Source organism: Capsicum annuum, chromosome 1 (genome assembly GCF_002878395.1).
Source record: "Capsicum annuum cultivar UCD-10X-F1 chromosome 1, UCD10Xv1.1, whole genome shotgun sequence".
In the NCBI taxonomy this organism is placed as follows: Eukaryota; Viridiplantae; Streptophyta; class Magnoliopsida; order Solanales; family Solanaceae; genus Capsicum; species Capsicum annuum.
In genome coordinates, this window is record NC_061111.1 from 254,011,989 (window position 1) to 254,033,458 (window position 21,470).

General features: G+C 32.7%; 1 protein-coding gene and 1 non-coding gene across 3 annotated transcripts; both read right to left on the reverse strand.

Annotated features, from left to right (window-relative positions):
* Positions 1-5,661: 5,661 nt before the first annotated feature.
* LOC107851238 lies at positions 5,662-8,769 on the reverse strand. 2 transcript variants are annotated; one of them, XM_047402136.1, is made up of 2 exons: positions 8,460-8,769; positions 5,662-6,229 (listed from the first exon to the last, which is right to left on the reverse strand). In XM_047402136.1, exons 1-2 carry the CDS (start codon positions 8,716-8,718, stop codon positions 6,222-6,224), a joined length of 267 nt encoding a protein of 88 aa, XP_047258092.1. In that variant the 5' UTR covers positions 8,719-8,769; the 3' UTR covers positions 5,662-6,221. The 2 variants fall into 2 exon arrangements, with proteins under 2 accessions (XP_047258092.1, XP_016551675.2); XM_016696189.2 differs by having other exon boundaries at positions 5,662-6,098; positions 8,460-8,768.
* A 1,755-nt stretch (positions 8,770-10,524) lies between these two features.
* On the reverse strand, positions 10,525-10,597 carry TRNAK-CUU. Its single transcript has one exon. It is a non-coding gene; the product is annotated as a tRNA-Lys (tRNA).
* Between the last annotated feature and the right edge of the window lie 10,873 nt (positions 10,598-21,470).

The window sequence follows — 21,470 nt, forward strand, 5'->3', positions numbered from 1 at the left end:
ATGGGATTTTACTTTCTGTTCAGGACCCTCCTGAAAAATGGGATCTTACTTTCTATTCAGGACCCTCCTGAAAAATGGGATTTTACTTTCTGTTCAGGACCCTCCTGAAAAATGAGACTTTACTTTATGTTCAGGACCCTCCTGAAAAATGAAATTTTACTTTCTGTTCAGGGATTTTACTTTATGTTCAGGACCCTCCTGGAAAATGGGATTTTACTTTATTTTCAGGACCCTCCTGAAAAATGGGACTTTACTTTATGTTCAGGACCCTCCTGAAAAATGGGATTTTACTTTCTGTTCAGGAATTTTACTTTATGTTCAGGACCCTCCTGGAAAATGGAATTTTACTTTCTGTTCAAGACCCTGTTGAAAAATGGGATTTTACTTTCTGCTCAGGACCCTCTTGAAAAATGGAATTTTACTTTCTGCTCAGGACCCTCCTGAAAAATGGAATTTTACTTTCTGTTCAGGACCCTCCTGAAAAATGGAATTTTACTTTCTGTTCAGGACCCTCCTGAAAAATGGAATTTTACTTTCTGTCCAGGACCCTCCTGAAAAATGGGATTTTACTTTCTATTCAGGACCCTCCTGAAAAATGAGATTTTACTTCATGTTCAGAACCTTCCTGAAAAATGAAAATTTACTTTATGTCAGGACCCTCCTGAAAAATTAAATTTTACTTCATGTTCAGGACCCTCCTGGAAAATGGGACAACGCTTTCAAAAATGAAATACTACTTTATTATAATTCTTGTTTGGGATAATTTTTGTTCTAGTTTTAATTTTGGGTTTCAGGAGCCCGCCTGAAGAACAGGGTGATGAAATAGCAAGTCAGGAGCCCGCCTGAAGAAAAGGGTGATGAAATAACAAGTCAGGAGCCCGCCTGGAGAATAGGGTGAAGAAACGAAAAGTCAAGCAACAAAGCAAAGTAATTGAAAGTCAAGCAACAAGTTGAAAGAAATGGCAAGTCAGGGGCCCGCCTGAAGAATAGGGTGATGAAAGTCGAGTCAAGAACCAACAAAAGTTGTATAGATAGGATTTTTGTAATTTCATTTATGTTTTAACTTGTAATTTTCATTTTTGATGTAATAACAGAGCCGCGGATCGGAACCTCGACGGAACCTCACTCGACTCTCCAACTCGGTATAGTCCATCTCCGTCCAATCCTTGGAGATACTTGTCACTTGATCCCCTCATAACTTGGTTGGGTAGGCTGTCCTAATTCAAGACCCGGTAGTCCTTCTTTCTTCTGTTTCTTCCATTGAATAATGGTCGGGACAAAATTCTGTCTCGTTGTCTACTTCTTTGTCTGAAAACACTGCATGTTTACATTCAAAGGGGGCATGATGTAGACACTAATTTTGTCCCCCTCAAAAGTTTAATTTTATTCATTTTTATCTTATCATATCATGTACCCTCACCCACGTGATTACATCCCACAAAAATACAAAAAAAAGTAACTCTCAACAAAATTCCTACAAATTTTTATTCTTTTAACACCCTAACCACCCTCTCCAATAAGAAAATGACAAATCACCACCTCATATGTTACGCCTTACCCCGTGTATCCCACTACCCCACCCACTCTCACAATTCACTCTACAATATATACACACATACACATAAAGAAAAGAAGAAAAAGGATCAGAACCCAAAACAAAAAAACAGCAGCCCATCTCTTTTCACTTTCTCTCCCTTCTCTCCCTCTCTTTATCTCTCCAAAACTAACAAAACACCATAACCTCCGGTGATAGTGCCACAGCTGTCACATCGTCGGCCTCCCTTCCTTCTTTCATCTCCCTCTCTCTCCTTCGACCTCCACGCCTCCGCCGACGACGAGCCTCGCCGGGTGTGATTATCGACAGGCTACCCGTCAAACCCCAGTAGTGCCATCGCCGCCATCAGCACCGGCCAAACCCCATGCAGCTGTTGAGATGATCCGATCCGTATCGTCTTCAACCACCGCACCACCCGTCGACGGAAACAGCCACCGCAATAACAACCACTATTCCCCCAATTCTTTGAACCAGTGACGAAAATAAGCCAAAATCGGCTATGTTGAGCTGATTTGGGCAAAGCTTCGCCAGAAAATAATGCAAAAAATGGGTACGGGATTTTCCTCATTCGTGATTCTGTTACTGGTTTGACAAAAAAAAGTAGTGAAATCCCGAGGCTGGGTTGATTCAGATTAAGGTTGGTTGAGGTTTGTTGGTTCGAATCCGGCGAAGTCATCCGGAAATCGGTCGAAACAGTAGCTAGGAGGTGCGAAATAGGTTCGGGTTTATCGTCGTTGTTGGTTGGAAAACCCGGTTAGTCGACGTTCGGGTTGGGGGCTTCGTCTTGTCTTGTCGTCGTTGTTGGTTCGAATCCGGCGAAGTCAGCCGGAAATTGGTCAAAACAGTAGCTAGGAGGTGCGAAATAGGTTCGGGCTTATCTTCGTTGTTGGTTCGAAATCCGGTTAGTCGACGTTCAGATTCTGAGTTGTTTCTGTCTGTTTACGCAATTCCGAGCTAATCGCAACTCAAGCATTATTGTTTCTTGTTCCAATTCTCCGAACTGCACACCTTGGTGTACTTTGATACTTAGTTCTTGTGATGGGTTGGTTCTTTTTAAATTTCTTGATCTTCGAACCGATAAAGTTATCCTTTTGCTGTGGAACCCCTCGACAGGGGAATCAGTAGAACTTCCCTTGCCAAGACTTGTTCCGCTGAAACATTGCATATGCGGTATGGGATATGACACAACTAGTGATGACTATAAGATCGTTATGGTTAACCTGACTAGGTTTGCTCACGGAGCAAGATCCAGTGAAGTCCTAAAAGTGGCGGTTCCTGGAGAAGTTGTGAATATCCAACTGACATTAGCCGTGTGCAGGGTGTTTGGGATTGTGGTATGGATTATTTCGCGTTTATACATGGAGCATTTCACTGCGTTGGTCGCCGTTTGTCACAATGTTATATTGTCGTTTCATTTAATATCTCAAATGAGGTGTACGGAGAGATACCGTTGCTGGATCAGATATGCCTTAATTTGGACCGAAAGAAACTCACAGACGTTCTTGATCTTGGGGTTTCAACGTTGGAAGGAATGCTTTGTTTTTATTCTATGTATTATAAAGGAGGGGAGGGCAGTTTTAAGTTGTGGGTAATGAGAGACTATGGTGTTAAGGAATCTTGGACGATATTAGTTTCAATCCAAGATTCTAATCTTTATTCAGTTAGACCAAGATATAGGTTCGGGGATGGAGAAGTGCTGCTACGCTGCAGGCATCAGGGATTTATTAAGTTTATCGAATATGCAACATCCCGAGGACCATTCGGAGTATGGCCTTCAAGGCGAACAGATATGCAAGACATCGTTTATACAGAGAGCTTGATCTCTCCTAAATTATTTGCTTGTGTATGATTTTTAAACTTTTCTATTTTTGTTTTTTCGTGGAAGATGATGTAATATATGTAACTTCTGTTTCGGAATTGACATATTTATCAAAGGTTTCAGCTTTATTATTTCACCTATGTAACTTGTGTACTTAAACCTGAATGAAAACAAGGTGTGTGTTAGCTTAACAATTAGTGGTAATATAGTTTATGATATACTCAGTTGATTTCTCATATGGTCTGATAAACTTGTCATCAACTAGTTGAACAGTAACAACAGCATTTACCCAGTGTAAATTTCATAAGTGGGGTCTGGGGAAGATAGTATGTGCGCAGATTTTAACCCTACCTTGAAAGTAATAGACTGTTTTCGATAGACCCATGGCCCCTACCTTGTAGAAAGTATAGATTATTTTCGATAGATCATGGCTCAGGAAAAAGCATAACAAAATAGGTCAAAAAAACAAGGAAGAAGGCATAGTAAAATTCTAAAAACATGACAAAACTTTCTTAAAAGTAAACAATAACTTTAACAAAATACAACAATTGAAGAAAAAGAAACAATAAATCATCAAAGTACTATTACCACTACTAGTATGATAGGATAATGATCTCATCTTTATTTTACGAACGTAGAGAGACTATTTTATGAAGGACGGTGATTTTTGTACATTACTTTCTTCTAAGCACATATATTCAAAAATGTACTTTCGAATCTTTTAGATTGACTCGTGATCACAACTTATCGGTACTTATGCATCTAGCTATGCTTTACACGACAACTCTTGCCGCCACCCATAGCGGAGATTCTTGTTTGCTACTTTCTTCTATGCACATAAGATTTTTTAATTACATGGATCAAAAAGTGGTTATTTGTGAATTTTACCCCTAATTTCGATTCTACCTCTTACAAAAATACAGAATAAGGTTGTATATAATAGACCCAATATTTCCGAACTCCATGCATAATAGAAACTTTCATGCACCAAAGTGTTTTTTTTTCTCTTGTAATATTACTATATAATTTTTATTTTATTCAAATCAACAAATTATAAACTTGACTGGGCTTCACTTTTAGACCATTTATTTTGGGGGTCAATCCATCGCAGAGTAGTTGGGCCTAAGTATATTGGATCAACTAATGTCCTTGCATGAGTTGCATATCAATGAAAATATTCCCTGAACTTCGATTAAATTTGCTACGATACATTCCAATTTTCTGGGGTCAAAAGGGTCTAAAATCTTGCATTTTGATAGGTTCAAGGGTTTAGATAATCATTATTCACCCTATTATTATTATTATTATTATTATTATTATTATTATTATTATTATTATGGCAATCATCACCAGGCTATGTTTGAGTAATTTGTTCCCCAAACTCTGTTGATCTGGCTGGCCCTAAAAAGTTCGTGGTGCGACCCTTGTTTGTGATCTTTTGTGGGGTTTATGGTGATACCGTAGGGATCGGGCCAATATTTGTAGGCATGTATTATGTAAGTGCGATTTATTGGGTTGTTTTGGACGGCTTATATACGTCATTGAGCCTTTCGTCTCCTCATTGTATTCCTCTACATTATAGTGAATTCCTCCTCCTCTGCCGGTGGTTTTCCCCGTCAAGGGTTTCAACGTAAATTTGTGTCAAAATGATCTAACCATGACTATAGGATCCAAACATTCACAACGAAATGACATAGATTGCGTTAGGGATACTATACAAACTTGGAAATACCTAAATCGGTTCAAACCGTGAGCCCTTTTGCAGACCAAGTCTCGGATTCCCAAGAACACAACAAGAAGAGAACAAGATGTTTATAACACCAAATCATGCGGCCAACCCAAAACTATTGTACAACACAAGATGATGAACAAGATAACAATAACAATAATGTGGTAACAATAAAAACACCTCACGAGTTGGAGTACAAGAACAACAAACAAACGATTACAACATAAACAAAAGGGATAGATAGATAGATAAGTGAAGGTCCCAAGAATTTGGTGGACTCTTGAACACTTAACACTACACACGACAAACACCAAACTCCTACGCAGGGGCGAAGCCAGCCCTCCGAACCCCCTTCGACGAAAAAATATACTATTTATACATAATTAAAATTATTTTTTATGTGGTTATAATAGGTGTTGAACCCCCTTTGACTAAGTTTTTTTTTTTAATATTGAACCCCCTTACTTGAAATCCTGGCTCCGCCTCTGCCTACGTTGACACAATAGGAACTTTACCTCTTCTAAACACTAACGTATTAAGTCAGCATTGCAACACAAGTGATATCCACACTTGTTGCCCTCATTTCGATTTTGTGGCAACTAAAAGTGTTGCACTCCTCACACTAGAGAGAGTTTGTTACAATGTTTCAAGTCTTGCCTCAATAAACAACTAAGTATGAAATGAACCCTAAAGATCCTACGTATAGTTATTACAAAATGAAGACAAAATGCCCTTAATGAAAGGAGCTCCTACGGAGTGGAAGGAAAGGACACAAAATGACCAAAACACCGTTAAGTAGAGTGGCAGTTTTGGAGTGTTTTAAGGCTCTTCAATGCTCCAAAAACTGTAAGTCATTAAGTGTGGTCCAAAACCGTGAGTCCTCAAGTCTTTAATGCTCCAAGCAATCTTCCCCACACGGCCTTGCTTAATGACATGCTCAAAACCGGTCCTCCATACTCGTTCTTGTATGCTTGAGTTGACCAAGTCTTGAATCTCTATATGTTGTCATCAAAAGCTAAGTTGGTCATTTGGCTCGTATCTATTAGTGAACGTGAAATTTCTCATGATGTCCATTTTGGAATATGTGAATTTTTTAGACCACGAGCTATAATCCATTTTCAATAAACTGAGAATTGATAAATGATTGCAATCGTTAGAAGACAGTTTAATGGACCATTTTATTATACTTAAATGAAGTAAGAAGGCATGTTAATTAATCAGTGTATGTGTCAAAAGTCTGTGTATCTATTGGCTAGATATGTACGGTGATATCCTATTATTTCCCTCATCTCTTTCTGTTCTTATGGAAAGTAAACAAAGAATAGTAGGCCCAATGAAGCAGACAATGCTTCTGAATAGGCAACCCCAGAGATCATATAAAATTATTCCCCTGAACTACTTACAAACAAATGCTAGGTGAGTACTGTTTTGTAGGATAGATATAGTATCTCCTGAGTAGACCTGGTTGCACCAAAAACAAAACAATAAAATACAATTAAGTTTGATCTTCTGTACTGTATTGCCAGTGCCACTGTTCTCAAAACATCCAGACTACTCAATAGCAATTGTACAAGCGGCACACTAAATTTTTTTTAGTGAGAACAGATTAACGTCAAACGAGCCTTCCCACGTGTACCTTCTAGTACCACTAAGACGATTTTAATCTTCCAAACTAAAACAAAGAACCTAGATGTTCAACTTTAAACAGAGACGGGTTCAAAATATTAAGCCAGTGATTCAAATTCTGTCGCAACAGTGCAAAAGTAGCTTAAATAGATTCACCTCTTCATGCCAGTACTCAAGGTGTCACTAAACTCTTTTTATAAATTAGCTCTAAACATACTTCTATACTCCCTCTATCCCCAAAATATTTGGCCCCTCACACTATTACCTTCTCGAGATTCACATTTTAAGCAATTATCTGACAATAATTGCAACTTATAGTTATCCAAATATTTAACTTATTCATTTTAAACAAAGGCATTATCAGTCTGATTTAGCTCCAACTCTTTTTACTTTTGATAATCGTGGTGTACAGGCAGCTTTCGCGGACCTCAACTAAATTTACAGGATATTTGCCACCTCCCACCAGCAAAAAATATTAGGTAACTCGGTCCACCAAGGCTAGGACAGATAGCAAGAATTACCCAGTGTTTTTTGCCTTGTCGGGATTTGAACATAAGACATCAGGTGCATAATTTTTTTCTTCCAGAGGATAGTTGCAACTTGTAATACTTACCATGCAATTTCCTAATATCTAACTTATAGTTTTAAGAAAACGCAGTAACCTAGTCCAACTTAGCTCCAAAAATTTACCAAATTAAACTCTCATAATAATAAACCAAAATTGAGGAAATAATGCTAGACATTTTGGATCTAAATCAGACCGATTAATGCATTTATTTAAAATATACTTCTTCGCCATTTTAACGAGTCCAGGGTCTATCAAAAACAATCTCCCTACCCCCACAAGGATAGGGGTAAGATCTTGTACATGCTACTCTCCACAGACCCCACTTGTGGAAATACACTAGTTATGTTGTTGTTACCATTTTAAATTGAGGAAGTAGTACTAGATATTTTGGACTTAAATCAGACTGATTAATGTATTTGTTTAATATATACTTCTTCACCACTTTTACCGAGTAGGGTCTATCGAAACCAGTCTCTCTACCCCATAAAGGTAAGGATAAGGTTTGTGAACCTCCTACGCTTCCCAAATCACACTTGTGGAGTTACACAATTATGTTGCTCGGACTCTTCAAAAATATCATCGGGTGCATGTCGAATCCTTCAAAAGCAGTGCATTTATGAAGGATCCGACACGGGTACAGCAACATTTTTGGAGAGTCCGAACAACTTATTGCAACGTATATCCATGCAGTTTCCAAATATCTAACTTTTAGTTTTACGAAAATGCAGTAACCTAGACCAACTTAGCTCCAAAATTACCAAATTAAACTCTCATAATAATAAGCCAAAAAGTGATGAAATACAATTTGGAGCTAAATTAGATCGATTTAAATCATTTTTTAAAATATACTTCTCCACCACTTTGCAGAGCCGCTAAATATGATTCATTATCTAATGCATTTTTTAAACATTAAATTTTTTTTTTATATTCAAAGGCAATATGATAAAATTACCCGTCTGATTTACTGTTTCTTAATCAATGTGTCAATAGGAACAAGTAAAGATGAACGGAGTGAGTACATGATGTTTAAGCTTTAGTTTTAATCAAATGCAATAACCTAACCCAATTTAGCTCCAAAATTTTACCAAACTAAACTCTCAATAAACCAAAAGTGTTAAACAAAAATTATCAAGTAAAATTGAGCTAGAGCTATAGAGTATACTCAGTGTAACTTTAGGAATAGCTTCATTTCCAGTAGAATGACTCCGTTCATCGGCCCGAAGAAGGTAACTGCACGCCGCCGGTAATCGCCGAGGAGCATTTTTCTTCTCTACGTAACTGAATTCTGACGTCGATGCAAATCGGACGGAACCGCCATTAAAGGAGGCGCGTGGTGAGATTGAGCGCGTGGATGTTGATAGTAATTTTGGATTCAATAATTTTCCGGCGAGCTTGGAAGTTTGCTTTAGGATTGAAGCCATTTTCCGGGAAGAAGAAGAAGGGGACCCAAAGCTTATTATAAAAAGATTTAAAAATATATACGTGCTATATAATTTTTCATGTTTAAATATTTTTTCATTTACTTTCTAAACAACATGTATATTTTAATGAAAAAATAACATAAACATACCCTTAATTTATTATATTTACACAAATTCTCACCAAAATAAAGTAACTATAAAAAATTCAACTAATTATGTATCTCCGTTAGGTGTTTCATGAGCTAATTATATATCTTGACAGAGCCAAAATCGAAAAAAAATATATCAAGAGCTAATTCTGTATCTTTTACAAATGAAAAAACATATCTTCGTTAGAAGTATTATGTATTTCGACAGATCTAAAATTGAAAAAAATATATCGAGAGCTAATCATGTATCTTTACAGAGAAAAAATATATCTTCGTAAGACGTATCGGGAGTTAATTATGTATCTCAACAGACCCAAAATTAAAATTTTCATTAATTGTGCAAAATATCGAGATTTTCTGTAACTAAGCTCCAAACTGCCGAGATTTATGTTGTTTGCCCTATATTAATTTACCCTTCGGGTGTGTATCGGATGCAATCGTTCATGTGCAACAGTTTGTAAACTCATACAACAAATATAAAACGAACTAGGCAAGCTCAGTATAAAAAACTCGACTGAGAAGACGTTCATAGGGAAAATCAATCGCTGACCTCTCTTATGGATAACACATGTTGCACCAAATCAGTCATTTTTACGAATAATTATTGTAAAGTTCATAAAATTTATTGTTTAGAATTCAGACTAAAAGAAAAAATGTGTCGAACCTTTTTATTTTTATTAGTGTATTATTTGATGTCTGGTAATTATTATTCCATAATAAATACTCTTTAGAGAGAAAACGCTTCCCATATTATTCATTTTCGAAGCTTAAACTCGAAATATTTAATACATATTTTAATTTTAAATCTTCAAATAACCTGAATTCATGATACGTAAGAATACTCTAGCACCTCCTTCACGTCCAGGGTCCAACTGAAGCGAACTGGACCTAACACAAAGAATTGTTACAAGTAGAACATAAAAACAAAGACAGCCTAGTATACAATTCTATTGTATTCATGCAAGAAGTCCGAAGGATCGTCTTGCAAGGGGTGTAGTATGCAACTTATCTTGATGCAAATATCAGCCCAACAGATGTTCGCTTCATCACTCTAAATTATATTATTATCGTTATTCATTATCATGAACAAATTAACAAACAAATTCCTCCATTATTTTGAACTTTATCACTAAATAAAATTTTAACCAAAAAAAAAAAGAAATGGTAAAACGCCCACGAAAGGATCATATTGCAAAGGATATAATATGCAACTTATCTTGATGCAAACATCAGCCACACAAGTGCACACTCAATGACTCTAAACTATATGGTTAGCGTTCTCATGAACAAATTAACAACTAAATTCCTCCATTACTTTGAACTTTATCACTAAATGAAACGATATTGTTATCATTAGCATGAACAAATTAACAAACAATTTCCTCCTTTGCTTTGAACTTTATCACTAAATGAAATTATAGCGTCATTGTAATAAATTGACAAACAAATTCCTCCATTACTTTGAACTTTATCATTAAGTAAAACTATATTGTAATCATTATCATGAACAAATTTCCTCCATTACTTTGACTTTATCACTAAATGAAACTATATCGTTATTGTTATCGCTATCTTGAACAAATTAATAAACAAAATCCTCCATTACTTTAAACTCTATCACTAAAAAAAAAATTTAAACCAAAGAATATAGTAAAAGCACCCACCGTGGGGCTCGAACCAACAACCACAAGGTTAAAAGCCTTGTGCTCTACCAACTGAGCTAGACGAGCAGTTGCTTATAATGTGTTGTGATTTTCTTATGTTTTATCTTGTTTATTCAACAAGTGATCTCTTAATGGATTTCGATTTCCATGGCCAACGTCTTCTTATATTAATTGACCAACAACATTTTTGGAATCTAGATTAGCGTGTAGTTCTTCATTTATTTAGGAGAAAATACTCAATTACCTCCTAAACTATATCCAAAAAGGTTATGACACATCTCAACTTAAAAGGGGTCCTATTACCTCTTGAACTAATTAAAATTTTAATTTTGAAACCCTTAGTGCCTACGTGACACATACGTGGCACACACATGTGCTTATGTGGACACTTCAGTGTGTTGTGCCACGTAGGCACTAAGGGTGTCAAAATTACACTTTTAATTAGTTTAAGGGGGTAATAGGACCCTCTTTAAGTTGAGGTGTGTCATAACCTTTTTGGGTATAGTTCAGGAGGTAATTGGGCATTTTGTCTTTATCTAGTGCAGAACTACAAAGCAACCACAATATTCTATTTGTTTAAAGACTGAGGTTAGGTCGAGGGCGTTGAACTACATATCAATCCCTCTAATCACTGGCTTTATTCGATAAAAGTGTTTAGAGATTCGATGATTATACCGACGTTTCTATAAGCTTAGACCAAGCTTTGATTTTGTCCTAGGATTTACTATTTAAAACTATGACAAATCTCTTATGATACACCAAATCCGACTCGATTATTGATAGTTCAACATACTCCATTTGTCTTAATTCAAACTAAGATGTTTTATTATTTATTGCTTTAAACTTGGTACATATATTCTTGCTAAATTGAATACGGCATCTTATAGAATAATCAAGGTTCGGTACAGTGGCGGATCCAAGATTTAGGGATTGTGAGTGGTCAGAAGGTTCGAGCATATATATATTGATATCTAAACCACTCATCTATCTTCTTAGTTTAATGGGTATTTTTCTTCATCATATATGAGTTTTTATATATTTCTAATTATATAATTATACTTAACTTGTGTTAGGTTTAACGGGTACTAGAGCATCACAAATTAACACCTAGATCAGTCCCTGGTATAGTAATATGTTTACTCCGTAAATTATTAATAATTTTTCTTTAGTATTTGTGATTAATTGAAATTTGTGCTTTGAGTCTCGAAAATATGGCATATTAGATATTTCTCGAATTATATTACTATCCAATATGACATAATAACATAAGTTTTACATATCACGTGAACAATTTAGTAGTGAAATGGTTAATAATTTTAATGAATAATCACAAAAAAAGGATCAAATATGTATAATTCGTCTAATTGAAACTTTAATGTGTTTTAATCAAATATTATAAGGATTGAAAATACTATTAACTCAAAAAAAAAAAAAAAAAACATAATACTCAATTACCCCCTGAACTATACCAAAAAGGTTGTGACACACCTCAACTTAAAAGGGGTCCTATTATCCCTGAACTTTTTAAAAGTGTAATTTTGACACCCTTAGTGCCTACGTGACACATGCGTAACACAATACACTGAAGCGTCCACGTAGGCACACGTGTGTGCCACGTATGTGTCACATAAGTACTAAGGGTGTCAAAATTACATTTTTAATTAATTCAAGTGGGTAATAGAACCCCTTTTAAGTTGAGGTGTGTCATAACCTTTTGGGATATACTTCAGGGGGGTCGGGGAGGTAATTGGGTATTTTCTTTAAAAAAAAAATATAAAGTGGGAAAACATACATTAATTACTACTCACGCAACCACGTTATTTAAACATTCCCAAATAACCAACATGAGTTGTATTGTAGTGATGGGACTACTCCACCCTTAATCAGAGATCTCGGGTTGAAAAATAAAATGGAACATAATTGACTGGATGATAAAGTTGTGAAAACACTTGGTGTCAGATATCTCCGATGTGTAATCAATTCAGAACTTACAACGTCTAAATTTTGACGATTCCAATGTGTGAGAGAGCAAGTAGTAGTGGTAGTGTACAAAACTCATCATTTCATTCGTTGAGTCATCAGAGGAATAAGAACGTGCCACGTGGAAAATTATTAAAGCAACATAGGGAAAAAAAAGAGCATAAAAAGATATAAATCAAAGCCATGTCTTTAGAAAATTAATGGAGCTGGAGTTGAGGCTGAAGATGAACGTCGTCGTTGGAGGATTTATTTTTCTCACCGAATTATTTTCATGTTCGTTCTTCAAAGAGTACTCATGAGGTAGGTACAATCAACTTTTTCGTTTCTTCATTTGCTAGTTAAAAAGTTTATTATGGCTAAGTCATAAATTAAAGTAATCGAGAATATATATTGATTGGGTTGAGGTAAAATGCATAAGATCCTTTCACGCTTAACCAAGAAATCTTGATTTGGAGCCATTATTCGAATGGCAAAAGTTTGGGTGGCAAGTGTTTTTACTTTAATGCATTTAATGCGATGTGAATTTGGATTAATCATACTAGTGAACTTTACATAATCGAATGGTCATAGCCAGTGACGGAGCCACAACCAACGAAGGATGATCAGATGAACACCCTTTGTCGAAAATATTTTTTGAGTATATAGGTTAAATATCGATATTTATGGTCATATACATGTTGTTGCACACTTTTGACAAGCTAGAGAAGCGTAGTACAGTGGTCAAGAGTGTGCATTTCTGCATCAATAACTCGGGTTCGAACCTTGATAGGTGCAACAGTGCTTTATTTTTTTTATTTTTTAAACAGTTCTTTGCTCAAAGAAAAATATGAACACTCTTAACCAAAAGTCTAGCTCCCCATCATAGCAAAGTAAGAAAATTAATTGTAGTTTTAATGATAAGTAAAATCTATGAATACATTTGTCACGTATTCACTGAGTTGGTGTAAATATTGAGTGAGATGAATTTTTATTGATATAAAGTAGGTAAAACATCTGAGGGGGGGAGGGTTAACATGGTAAATTATACTGGTACAAGTGAATCAAATATGTGAAAAATAAGTAGTGCTCAATTTCTTATATTTCTACTTCCAAATTCTTTGAGTTCACCAAGTGAATTAATAGTCAATTTACTACTAGTGTTGGATCAAAAAGTTGGAGGAAATGATAATGTGATTGATTTTTTTGATGTTCAGACCAGTTTATGCGTACCTCAATCGATTTTATTATGTATCTTCTACATCCCACATGCACCACAAGTATCAGATAACTTTGTCTACTGAAAGTTAAAATTTAAAATTTGAACCTGAAAACTTCATAGTTCTCAATCCAATTCATTGACTACAAGAGCACAGATAATAGTGCGATTGTTGCTCATTTTAATCTTTAGTATACTAATAATTAAAAAAAAAAGACATTTCAGGACACAAAATTATTGTACTATCTAATATCTATGACCTTGTATATATTGTGTTAGTGATTTGATTGATTTCTAAATTCCATGAGTTGTTGTAGGTGTATAATAAGGATGCAAAAGTTGTGATTAATGTGACAGTTGAAGGCACTTTTGGACCAATTAAAATCATGATCAAGTTAGGATCAAATGTTGTAGAGATTATAAGGGCCCGTTTGGCCATGGATATCTTTCCCTTTTTCTGAAAAAAAAAATTGAAGTTGAAAATTATGGTGTTTAGTCATGAAAATTTAGAAAATAATTCCGGAATAAAATTCCGAAAAGGGAATTTATTAATACATATAACCCCAATTTTAATTTTAATTTTCATTATTATTACATATAACCACAATCTTTAAATTTTTACACAAATTCCTCTTATTAACTAAATTCCGTAATTTTTTTTAAATAGACCAAATTCAATAAAATAATTAATTCAAGTAAAAATAATTAAGAATTTTTCATCAACAAATTTAAGAATATATAAAATATATCTATATCTACCAATCATATTTATCAAAATATATTTTTTCTCTATTCAATTGATTATGGTTAGATAAACTTATTTAGCTCGTTCTTGTGGTATTTTTATTCAAATTACTTTCTCAACATTTGATTGTATGTTAGTAGGTAAATTAGTAGTTGGGTGATTTTGATAGTTTTTAAAAGTTGAGGGCATAAAATCATATTTAAAAAAGATTTTTCAAAAGTCTAAAAAAAATATTCAAAAAGACATGGTCAAACACAACTTCAATTCCAACTTCATCTTCAACTTCAATTCCAACTCCGAAAAAAAAGTAATTTTCATAGCCAAATGGCTACTAAGACTTGTGCTTAGGGGTGTGCAAAAATCGAACCGACTGATAAATCGAACCAATAAAAATGCTATTGGTTTATTGTTATTGGGTTATTGAGTTAACGATTTTTTAATGGTTTTATAAAAAAAATTATTGGATTATTGGTTCAGTTCGATTTTTTCTTATTGGGTTATTGGGTAAACCGATAACCCAATAAGAATATATATATATATATATGACTTATTATATATTTCTCTTTTATTTCTACAGATTAACAAATCTATTATTTCAATTATACAAATTCTTAGTTTCTCCTAACAACATTTAGTTCAAACTTGAAGATTTTTGTAAATTTAAACACATCATGTAGGATTTTTGGTTGCAACTAAGATTTGTTTTTTTTCATGTTAATTACTACTATTTATATTTTATGAGTATTTTCCTATCGGTCAAACCGAAAACCGAACCGTTAAGAACTAAAAATCGATAAACCAAAAATCGATAAAAAAAATATATTATTGGTTTAGCATATTTAAAAATCGAAAACCGATAAACCGAACCGATAATATATAAAACCAAACCGAAGTAGCATATCTTATGTATATTCTACTCTTCCCCAGACATCATTTAGTGGGATTATACTCAAGAGTCTTAGCCAGAATTTTCATAAAGGGGGTTCAAAATTTGAAGAAAGACTAAATCGAAAGGGTTGGACATCTATTATATATACATAAAATATAATTATAATTATTTTTTTAATTTTTTATTTATAACCTATTTAATAAATTACTTTAAAAACCTCATTAAATACATGCAAGAGTTAAAGCCCACGTTTGACAGTCAATTTAAATATTTAAGGAGAGCTTTTTCTCTTGTCATCCCATATCATGCTAATTACAACGACTTTTCATATACTTTTCTATGTAATTTTCATATAATCAAAAGTAAAAATGTCTTTACAAAATATCTTTCTTTTTTTCGTTCATGAAAATGAAGTTTCTCCAAGCTCTATTTTTTAAATAAAAATATTTATATTTTTAATTTCATCAACATACATAATTAAGTTTTGTATGTGCATATAAAAATTTACCTCTATTCTTATCTAAATTTATTAAAGAGATCGTTAATAAATACTTTTTATAATCGCGCGAAGTTCGAATAATTTTATAGTTATAATATAAAAAAATAGCTGTATCTTAGCCCTTATATGCCTCCTTTTTGCATATATAATGAAGTTATTCCATTAATATTGTGAATATGGTTGTAGGATTTTAAAAGTGGTCATTTATATTGATGGGCACAATATAATTAATTTAAATATTTCTGGTGGAAACATAAGGACGCAAAATTGACAAGTGGTAATAATCAAAGTAATAATTGAGTATCTAAATTATTAATTTTTCTTGAAAATTAAAGTTGGAAGTCATCAAAGGTTTCTCAAGATATTTAAATTGTTATATCATTTAAAATTATTTTTTTAATCCCTTCCACTTGCAGCCATGATGTTGGAATTTGCAAAAACTTAAAAGTCATGTTCAATTACCCCAAAAAAAATAATAAAAAGATAAAGGACTAATAATAAAATATACTAGTAGTCCATATTACCTTTAAATGTAAAATAATTTTTTTAATAAAAAAAAAAAGGAATTATATGGAGAGCTAGCTTGCATAATATTAATTGTTTAATCATTTTTTAAAAAGAATTGTTACTTATAATTGCAAGGCTCTTTAAATTGTCATTATTAGAGATAATTATATATTTAATTCTTTTATTATTGATAAATTTTAATTTTAGTTTTTTGTGGTATATGACTCAATTTCAACTTTATATGTGTGCTTTCGATTCCGTTATAAAAGAAATATTTTATAATTTGAATTATTTTTAGAAGTAGATCACCATCAGATATGAAGTAATGATATAAATTTAATAAAAATAATTAAATATTTTAAAATTGTTAATACTTGTAAGTAGAGGAATCAAATACTTGAAGATAAAATGAACTTAATTAGATATTCATTGATAATCGAGAGGCGAAAAATACTGTTATCTTACCGATAAATTTTCAAAAATAATTAAAATGTCGAGTTATCTTACATAATATTTTTTTGTGTCTCAAATTATTTATCTTTATTTTTAAAACTAGTTATTTCAAGAAAAAATTAATTATGTTTTTCTATTATTTTTTTAATAGTAATTATTCTTGAAAAATACGAATATCTCAACAGAAAAAAAATATTTAAATTTTTATGAGTCATGTAAAAAAAGAACACGACGAACAATTATTCACCAAAGAAGTATTAACATATATTTTTTTTTTAACGTATTGTTTTAACCATTTTCGAAGAAGAGTTGTTATTATCGAAATGTTAGTATTTTCATTATTATTATAATTTTAAAAAATTAATTATTTCCCCGTAATACTGGCTTTATTATTAGTCAACTTTAATGGTCCCACAAAAGGCCAATTTTCTCCATTATAATAAATAGGGAGCATCAATTATCAAATATTTTTTAAGAGATTAGATTAACATTAATAATATTGCTATCTTTGGGTAAAAAATTAATATTATCAAGTAATCATGATGACCACATACTGATGCCTTTTGCTTTAATTTATGAAAATGATATGATTTCTACGAATTAATTAAGCTATTTAATATATTAATTAAGCAGTATTTAAAGGTTACGTTTTTTCAAAATTGCTAAAAAATTATTGTACTTTGGTTTTCTTGTTGATTAAAAGTCAAGCCTGAATTATTAATGCAATTTTGTATACCCATATATACGTCAAAATAAGAAATCTGCAAGCAATAAATAAATAAATAAATTTGTTTTGGGTACATTAGGACTATTAGGGATCGTTTGGTATGAGAGATAAGGAATAATTAATTTTTGAATTAATTTTAAGATGATTTATCTCATGTTTGGTTGGGATAATTATCGCTGGATTAGTTATCTCGGGATTATAATATTATTTTTATCTCTTCTTGACGACGGAATAACTAATCTCGGTATTAGTAAATTTGAGATAACTTGTTCCCCGATCAGACGACCTCTTAGAGTTAATTTTAGTATCGAAGAATATCATCTACGGTCAAGAATTTGTTAAGATATATAGATGATAGTTTCTTTTCTTAATTAAAGTTCTTGATTCAAATCCAAAGAAGTATTAAAAAGAGGTCATAACCCCTCGAAAAATGCGTATTAGGGTATGAAAAATGCGTATTAGGGTAGAAGGTTAATGGTGTACAGGTGTCGTCGTGCTTTCGAGGGGTTAGGGCCAGTGGCGGATCCACCTTATAATCAGGGGGGTCATCCGAACCCTTTTCAACGGAAAATTATTCTATTTTTATACTATTTTTACACGATCAAAAATATTTTTATGTATATATAATTGATGTTGAACCTACTTCGACTAGTTCGTATGTTTACTTCTGATCCCCCTCAATGAAAATCCTGGCTCCAACACTGGTTAGGACTGTAGGTGTTTATCGTTGTAGTACCACAGTATCGTAGCCCTTGCTTGCAATATTTAATACAGTCTGTTATTTATTATGTTTTGTTATTGCATTATTTTTGATGTTCTTGTTATTTTACGCGGACTTTGCACTGCTTTTTTTTTAGTTGTTATATTTTCTTCATTATTTCTTCTCCTCTGTACTTGAAATTATTACACTTGAATCGAGAGTCTTTTGCTAACAACTTCTTTACCTCCACGAGGTATAGTGGTAAGGTCTGGTAACATTTTATCCTTCTCGAATCTCACTTATAGATTTTACTGATTATATTATTGATATTGATTTAAATCCTGAAATATGATTTATTTATTTTTTAACAAAAGTGGAGTTAGCATAAAAGAGCGGGTTCAACAAGACCCAAAAATAACGTCAAATATTTCACCAAGAATATTCAAAATTTAATATATATGTGTCAAAATTTAATATATATATCTCCGAAGGATTTTTTGACCTATATATGCGATAATTTTTTATATAAATAATAACATATATTCTCACAAAATGATGTCATATAAGAGTAGAATATACGCAGTCTGAAACATTTATCACTATCTTAGAGGTGAGGTAGAGAGTCTGTTTCTACTTTTTTTAAAAAAGACAACAACAACAACACACCCAGTGAATTTCTACCTGGTGGGGTCGGGGGAAGGAGGGAGGTTAAATGTACGCAATTCACACCACTACCTCTGAAGAAGTGAAGATGTTATTTTCAATAGACCCCCGACTTAAAACACGGAGACAGTAAGTAAGATCATAATAAAACATGAGATAGGATGAAATGACAAAAATAAGACATAGGATACACTGTCAAAATGCAAGCACCCACCTCTCCTAACCCACCTAACTAGATACTTCATCCTAATGAAAAATCCTACGACTAATAGCAAGGCTACCCTAAAACACACCAAACTACTGGCTACGACTCACCCACACCCACTAAACTTTTAACCTAATCCGCGTTCTCCATACTTTCTTATCTAAGGTCATATCCTCAGTAAGTTGTAATTGCTCCATGTCATGTCTAATCGCCTCCCTCCAGTATTCCTTCGACCTACCTCTATCCTACCTGAAATCCGAATCGAAGTATCCACACCTCTCCTGTTCACATGCTTAAACCATCTCAATCTCGCTTCAAACCTATTTAGGGTCATGTCCTCTGTAAGTTGTAACTGCTCCATGTCATATCTAATCACCTCCCTTCAGTATTCCTTCGATTAGCCTCTATCCTGCCTGAAATTCGAACCGGGGTATCCATGCCTCTCCAGTTCACATGCTCAAACCATCTCAATCTCGTTTCTCCTATCTTGTCCACCATTAAGGCCACCCTCACCTTCAGTGACGGATCCACCTTGTAATCAGGGGTTCATTCGACCTCCCTTCGCCGAAAATTATACTATTTTTACACGGTCAAAAATATTTTTATGTATATATAGTAGATGTCGAACCCCGTTCGACCAGTCCATATTTTTATTTCCGAACCCCTCAATGAAAATCTTGGCTCCGTCACTACCCACCTTCGTTCGAATAATCTCATTCTTAACCCTATCTCCCTTAGTAAGTCCACACATCCAACACAACATTCTCATTTATGCTACATTCAGCGTTTGAATGTACACGCCTATTATATAATTTATCTAAAACTTTTAAGCCCATAATTCCTAATTACAAATTAAAGGATAAATTGAAAATAAAATAATTTCCTACCTAAAAAGAAAAGTAAAAGAAGTAAAGAAAATAGTTTCCCAGACAATCACTTTTTTTTTTTTTTGGAAAACCAAATTAAAGGAGAATAATGTATTTACTACGTGCACCCATAAAATTTAGTGATGTAAAGAAGAAAAGAAGAAATAGCATTAACCAAAAATAAAATAAAATAAAATAAAAAGATAATGTAAAACTTGGATAATAAGATATAATTCATAATTCACACATAAAAAAGGTAAAATTAACTTTTTACTTTGTTGGGTTTAGTATTCACATAATATCTTTTTTTACTGCTCATCTTTTACTTTATTAGCTCAGTTCATCATCATATTTTATTATCCTTATTTTATTTATAATTTTATATTTTTATCATTGTTTTTTTCTTGATCGAAGGGTCAATCGGTAGCAACCTTTTTTTATTTTTATGCTGTAAAATTTGCATACATTATATACTTCTCAAACCTCACTTACTCTTCTTTCAAATTGAAGAATTATAAAAATAATTTTTCTATCAGAAAAAAATCAAAATAACGTTTTCGCATATTCTATCCTCCTCAAACTTCATTTAGGGGTTCATTGTCTGGTGTTTTTAACTAAACTTTTTTCTTTGAAATTTACCAACAAAAAAATTGTCTAAATATGTTTAGTTTTATTTTATATCATTATTTATTATTATTTTTTCTTGACTCAACGATTAATCGGAAACAACCTTTTTTATCTTTGCGCTACACATAAAATTTGCGTACATTTTATATTTCTCAAACCTCACTTACTCTTCTTTTAAGTTGAGGATCTATACAAATATTTTTTTCTATTAGAAAAAAGTCGAAATAACATCTTCGCACATTAGTCTATCCTCCTCGAATTTCACTTAAGGAATTCATTCTCCTGCGTTTTAAAACTTTTTTCTTTGAAATTTATCAATAAAAAAATAATCTAAATATGTTTAAAACTTTTAGCATAATTTTTTTTTTTCAAAAAATTTATTTGCATAGTTTTACTACACATGAGTTGAAGGTCTTTCAGAAACAATTTTTTTATTTTCATGAAATCGTGATAAAATCTGCGTACATTCTATCATTTTCGGATCTCATTTGTAAAATTTCACTAATTCATTGTTATTTTTTATTTGTATAGTTTTTTTTTTTCCAAATTGTCACTTAGAAGTTTTCTTTTTTTTACTTTTTCTTTCTATACTATTCACAAGTCAAATCCAACCCTATATTTTTTTTCTTTAAAAAGCAAAAATTACTTTATATTTCCCACTAATTTTGCCTCAATCATTTAATATTCATATTCGTACATTTTGTCTTTATTTGCTTGCCAAAAAAATAATAATAATAATAAAGCAACAATGTATGGGAATTAATATTTTATTTTCTTGATATAAATACAAAATATTGGCGTATGTACTTTATTATTTTTTCCTTTTTTTTTTCTTTTTTTAAAAAGGAGAGAGAGTGTGATAGTTGTCTTCATGCCTTGGCAA

Excerpts from the sequence above, each read along its gene's own strand:
- LOC107851238 (XM_016696189.2), bottom strand. The coding sequence starts at position 8,718 with ATGGCTTCAATCCTAAAGCAAACTTCCAAGCTCGCCGGAAAATTATTG. Across the intron at positions 6,099-8,459 it reads TATTCCTAAAGTTACACTGA|AGATTCAAGACTTGGTCAAC; the intron begins GTATACTCTATA and ends GACAACATATAG.